We start from the raw sequence: 5,959 nt of genomic DNA, 5'->3' as shown, positions 1-5,959 counted from the left end.
TGCATCAGCATCTCACCTCGCATACACAGAGTTTCGAAATGCTTCGAAATCAGTGGAATACACAATTCCACCAATTCACGATTAACCGTCGCATTGGCAACTGACCACACCTCTGCCACGTTTTCTAGAGAAGCCCTTCAGTCAGTCGGTTGTAACTCTCAGAAAAGCTTCGCCTACCTCGTTCTTAGGAAATCCACACACCACTTGACGATGGTGGTGGAGCAGAGGTTATGTGCTAGGAGGTAGATTTGAGTTACATTTTCTGCAGAAATTGTGATGCTGCCTGTGTACGCGTAGTTGATGGCAGCCTCGACAATACTAAAAGGAGGTTAACAATGGAGAAATTGCACAAGTACTCTTTAGAAAATCGCCTCCATTGAACTGCAATTTCACCCTGTTGAGAGGCTAATTTTTTCATCAAAAATGGAAACGTGGCTGCTACTATCAGTCGGTGTGCCTTTACGGGATTCCCATCCTTTGTCTAGAAGTCGAAGCTTAAATTCCATGTTCGCCAACTTACTGCGATTCGTAGATCAATCAGTTTGCCCTGTTCGCGTAAGAGGCAAAATTTTTGGTCCCTCGATAATATTGCACTCTCATCGGAATACATTACCCTCTCCATTATTTGCTGAAGAATTGTAATGTAAGGGTATGACGCAGTGCCTTTTATGCTTAACACAAGACGCGTGAGATTGGATGAATGCCCACGAAGGTGTCGTCCGTTGAGAGGCCATTGAGCAGCCTTGAAGGGAGCGAAAGGCAGGGTGTGGTGCGTGTAAGATGAGTGTACCTGTGCAAACCGATTAGAGGTAATTAATTTTGTGTTTTGCTTGAAGCTAAATACAATGCTTAGGTTATCGTTTTAACTGCTCGTCTTGGTTGTACAGGCATTTAGAGCTGCGCTTTTGCAACTCTGCTGCGCAGCATGGCCTTCGAGTAATGCCAGTGTACCCCATCCCTTCTGTAACTGGGCACTCCTCTTTTGGCAGCCCAAAACGAGCCCACTCCTCATTGGGGACAGCACCGAAATTGGATGCTTCGTGACAAGTACTTAGGTGATGAAGGGAGAGCACCAGCTGCGGATGTAAGAATTCGTGATGACCCTTAATAGAATGGTTGGAAATGACCCTCGGCTAATGTTCCTGTTCAATCTTCTGCAGGAATGTCTTTAACAAGTAATGTGACATAATTTATGGCTGCAGCTCAACTAGACATGTTTGCTGCTGAGCTGTATACGCTTCATATATGAAGGAGTCCGTTAGTTGAAACATTGACACGCGCATAAATTCGGCGAATAAACTCTCAAAGATGCTTGTGCTAAATCATCTTTCCTAACGATTTGATTCATTAAATCTCCGCTATAGTGGCCTCTTAACTTCCTTTCCTCATTCACCCACCTTACGATTTTTCCATAGGCTTTAACCTGACTTTTCTGTAATTGGTTGGTTAAAGCTTGGTCTCCACGAATCACTTTAAATTTTTCTGATTTGGCTTTTAGCCTTTTACCCACGTTTCAAACAATAAAATTGAAATTCTTTCCCCTTATAAGCTTATGTGTGATGGGTAATTCTACACTTCATTGTCAGGAATGGCAATCATTCTTACATTTAACCAGAGTAGAAGAAAATAGGACTTCTTTACTCCTATACACTTAACGTCAGGTGGACATAGCCAGTTGTAGATAAATGTATGCAATGTGTATTAGTCGAGAAAGACACTACACTGAATTTTTTTATTTGCCTAATCTATCTCTGCATTAGTTAAGGTTTTGCCTTCAAGCTGACAGTAAGGTCAAAAGCATTCCACATCTACCAACTCGTGGATCACTTGTAGTAGATGCGTTGAATGCAAGTATCCACAAGGGTGATTGGTGTGCTTGAAGTGATCCACTTGAGATGTGAGTGAGCTTACAGAGAATGCGAAATTCAATTAGCGTCACCCAACCGCTGGAGGAGTGTGATGGTTGCCTACAAAGTGAGGGAATGACGAGAGTCAAATGTCGACACAAATGGAGAGAGTAACCAAATTAGAGGTGTGCAACTCCTGTGCGTAGGCTCTTAGGCACCAGAGGCACTGAGCAATCAATTAACGACGAAAGTTCTTGAGAAAACACCCAACTCCATTGTGTTAGCACCGCTGCGGCATCATGCATCACTATAATTGCATTAGGATTGAACTATTCTTCTGCTTCTACCATTGCTACTAATAGGGAATTTGAATGCATTAGGTGTGTGAGGACATCTACCAATATGCTCCGCTTGTCATCTTTGCTCTCTGTTGTTGGTCTCATTCCGACATCATGTATCACGGATGCTTCATTAGGATCCAAACATATCTGCATATCGTATTAAAACAAAGAGTAAACACAAACAATTTGCTGATTAATGAAAGATAATATTGTTTTCATTTCATAAAAACATCTGCCATCAAATTGCATTGGGTGGAAAACGCAATTGTATTGAGGACCATTGTGCGAGATCACCACACCTAGCATTTGTCTCACTCTCAAATGCCAACAAATGGGTAAAGTATTGAACCACTGCTACATTTGCGATGGCGTCATTCCACGTCCTTCTTACATGCGGATGTGCGGTTCCTGAATGTGGCTGGTAAATGCATATAAAGCGATTGTAATACGATAGTGGTTTATCCATCGGTATTGGTGAGGCGCGACTATTGTACTTTGAATTAGCTTCTTGTACCTCGCTGGATAGGCTGACTTTTTAGGCCATGCCAATAGCCCAGACGCCTTCTCTGCGCTGAATATATATTCTGTATGAGTATTTTGTCTTCTTTCGTCTTCAGGGAGTCCCGAGGCGCTATACGATGCTAGCCTCGATCCCTGTGGAAAAGTTTTCTGCACAACCGTCTAAGAAAAAACAATTTTATATTTGAATTTATATGTTCTTTTCTTTTGACTAAGCAGTGTTTTTTTTTGCATCTTTTCATTTATACATGTAATCTTTCTTTTTTACGCTTTTTGTGTGGAGCGAGACTCCTCGGTCTCCGCTTCCCGATCCCTAGCGTTCCTAGACAAGCCCGGTTGGTTTACTTTGGACATCTTTATTAAAGACGACAAGATGTACAGGGAAAATACAATATTCAAGAAGGAGGGGAGCCGCAGTCGCTAGGTAAGGGAGAGGGCGATCCAGTTACCAGGTTCGAATTTTCTGCTTCCCTCCTCCCTGAAAGGCACATTAAAACAACATAAGTATTACATTTTGCGCGTTAATATATTAATTAAAAAAATTTTGCTTTTTATCCTAACAATTTTTAAATAATTTTTTGTAAATTAAAATCGTATTTTTTGTTTGTTTATATTGTCAAGTTTGAGTCCATTGGTTGGTTGCTGTGTATATCGTCTATCGGTTTTGTGAGTTATTCGGTGATTATGGTAGCACCACAATTTCAGCTGGACAGGGACAAATTGAAATATAATGAGAAAATTTGTTAAACTCTTGACCCTGCTTCTTGTTTAGGGTCGTTTGAAAACTAATTTAGACCCGAATATATGTTTCTGGTGTTGAATCTGGTGTGCTTCGAGAGATATTTAAAGAACAATAAGCTCGAAAACTGGGCCTAGCTGTAACTCCGTACCTTAATAAGGTAAGCATCGGCTTAATTTCCTATATTAATGTCTTGTTTTGTGAGTCATGATGGTCTTGGTTTGCGCGTTATAGGCGAGACATCGTTATTACCGATCTTTTCAGTAGCTTCTTCACTATTACATGGTAACGTTTGTATTATTCTAGTTGTTATAATGTCTGTGGTTGTAAAATGTATCGAATACAGCTGCTGAACCCATTGTAAGCGTACTTGAGTGTCCCCCTCTCTGTCAGTGCATTGAATCACATCTTCTGCAACTTTTGCAATTATGATTTGAACAAACGCAAGCCGAGATGGTAATTATTTTCCTACAATCTATACGTCGACGTGCGTTCTAGGTCAATCTACTAAGTTGTTTGGCAGGCTTGTCACAGAATTACACCATGATTGAAATCGTTTCTCTACATCTCGTTGTGTTTTCACAGGTACGGGGAGGTTAATCGGGTCGGAGGTTGTTGGCGCAGCTGCTGGGTGTGTGGAGAGGAACTTCAAATTCGACGTGGAAAAACGGAGCCAATTGTGCAATATGGTGCACCTGTTCTATTCTCGGCGAGTTTGCAAAGGATGCGTATGTCGTCGAGGCTGTGGCGATGGCGAAGTACATTTTGGTGGTTAGTGTTCGCTACTGAATCTTCACTGAAACTGTTGGGATTCTGCAAAGTGTGGTGTGGTGCGGTGATTTCTACGTTCGTGACGTCGTAAGTGGAAAGGACGTGTCGTCAATGCGAATGAAGAGTGCGGATATATGTGTAAGAGGGAACTCGCCGCATTACAATTGTGCATGACACCATATGTATTTGCATAACATTATGTTACGTGTTACGAGGTCTGCCTCCCCCTCTGCCTGTCTAGATGTTAAATGAAGGTTTAGGATAATTCTTCCACTGCCACTGTTGGTTGTTGAAATGCTTTCACTCAGCACTGATATTTGTGAAATGCTGGCAGGATTGATTTCTTGATCATTGGCCTCCACTTATTTCATTGACTGAATTTATCGTTTCTTGTTATCCACCGTGCCTCTTGATTTCCGTTTTCGTTGAAGCGAATAACTGGTGTGTGTGCGCCTATTCCTTGCGTTTTTAGTTTGTTGTCCCGGCTAATTGGGAAAAGATATGTGCAACAGGTTTAGTGTGTATTTGCTTAGCATTTTTAATAACCACGAGTGGGAGTAGTTGTTGGAGTGTTTATTTTAGTATATGCAGGAGATACTGTCACCGGCGGATGAAGCATAGTGGATGTTAATGGAGTGTGACAGCAATTTACATCATAACCCACGTGACTGTCTACAGTGAAATATAAGCCTTGCCTCATGATAAGCGTTTTTTTTTCTTCCTAAGTCATGGTATTAGTTGATGCGCTAGGCGCCGATGCGTCGACTGAGCGCGTTGGTAAGTCTGTATTTAATAACTAGTGTCCACCCTCTGGGGGAAAAATTTTTAATTTTTCATGGAGGTGTAAACACTTGATCTTGTCATGCGCTTGTCTCTCTGATTGACACACACTTTGTCAAGCTTAAAGCTGTCATAATGTGTCGCTAATAGCTTTTCTGTGGCCTCTTCTGTAAAACAAATGCAGTACTCCCCCTTACTTCCTTCTCTGTGGTTGTGGCCGTAGGCGATTGAACGTTCCAAGCCCTCTAAATCTGTCACATTAATCCACTCTATAGAAGGGGGTACTTCTTCTTCCATTCTGGATGCACACTTAGACAGCGGCGGTTTTTAGGCTGTCGGTGACAAGTGATTACCTCACTTGAATTGGAAACACCCAAGACTGGATGGTATTCCGACTCTCGACGTCTTTTGAATAAGACAGTTAATTTTAAATGCCTTCATGCCTTCCTGCTAAGAGGAAAAAGTGGTTCTCCTAACCGCGTGGCATCCCTCCTCGACTGTGAATGAAAAAGGTGGGTTAAAAAGAATTTAAAAAGTACCTGTGTATAGGTATTTCCGGATTAAGTTTTTCCTGACTGAAGTGGCACCCACTTCCTTAATATGGCGGAATTTCTGTACTTTTTTGGAGGTGGACTTTTAGGGAAGAATCAGGGATGTTAGCTTCCTTTTTCACTCACTATCTCAGCCCTCAGATCGATGGAGAGTGGTGCCTTAGCTAGGGAGAAGAGGGGTAGGATGGGCAAAACGGGAAAAAGAGGAGTTGTTTTGGCCTGTGAGTGGTGCGGTACGCCGAATTTGTTTTAACTTTTCTTTAAAGATAATCATTGTTCATCGTGAGGGTAGTTTGCTCCAAGAAGCTAGATTTGTGCTTCACAAGGGAGCTTCAGCTTGCTTTAGAATTCTCCTCATTCTCCTCATTTTTTCGTTGCTAGAATAATTTTCGTTAAAAGGTGCGGATGTTT

General features: G+C 41.9%; 1 protein-coding gene across 1 annotated transcript; it reads left to right on the top strand. All coding sequences in view use genetic code 11, as the record gives it.

Moving 5' to 3' along the window:
- Positions 1–2,553: 2,553 nt before the first annotated feature.
- EGR_09530 (hypothetical protein) lies at positions 2,554–5,801 on the top strand (the record flags this gene model as incomplete). Its single annotated transcript, XM_024498779.1, has 4 exons — positions 2,554–2,609; positions 4,032–4,174; positions 4,944–4,994; positions 5,683–5,801. The coding sequence occupies 4 exons, from the start codon at positions 2,554–2,556 to the stop codon at positions 5,799–5,801; spliced, it is 369 nt and encodes a 122-aa protein (XP_024346786.1).
- Between the last annotated feature and the right edge of the window lie 158 nt (positions 5,802–5,959).

Source organism: Echinococcus granulosus, assembly GCF_000524195.1.
Source record: "Echinococcus granulosus chromosome Unknown EG_S00152, whole genome shotgun sequence".
Lineage (NCBI taxonomy): Eukaryota > Metazoa > Platyhelminthes > Cestoda > Cyclophyllidea > Taeniidae > Echinococcus > Echinococcus granulosus.
The sequence above is the reverse complement of the archived record's forward strand: the minus strand, read 5'-3'. Positions and strand labels throughout refer to the sequence as shown.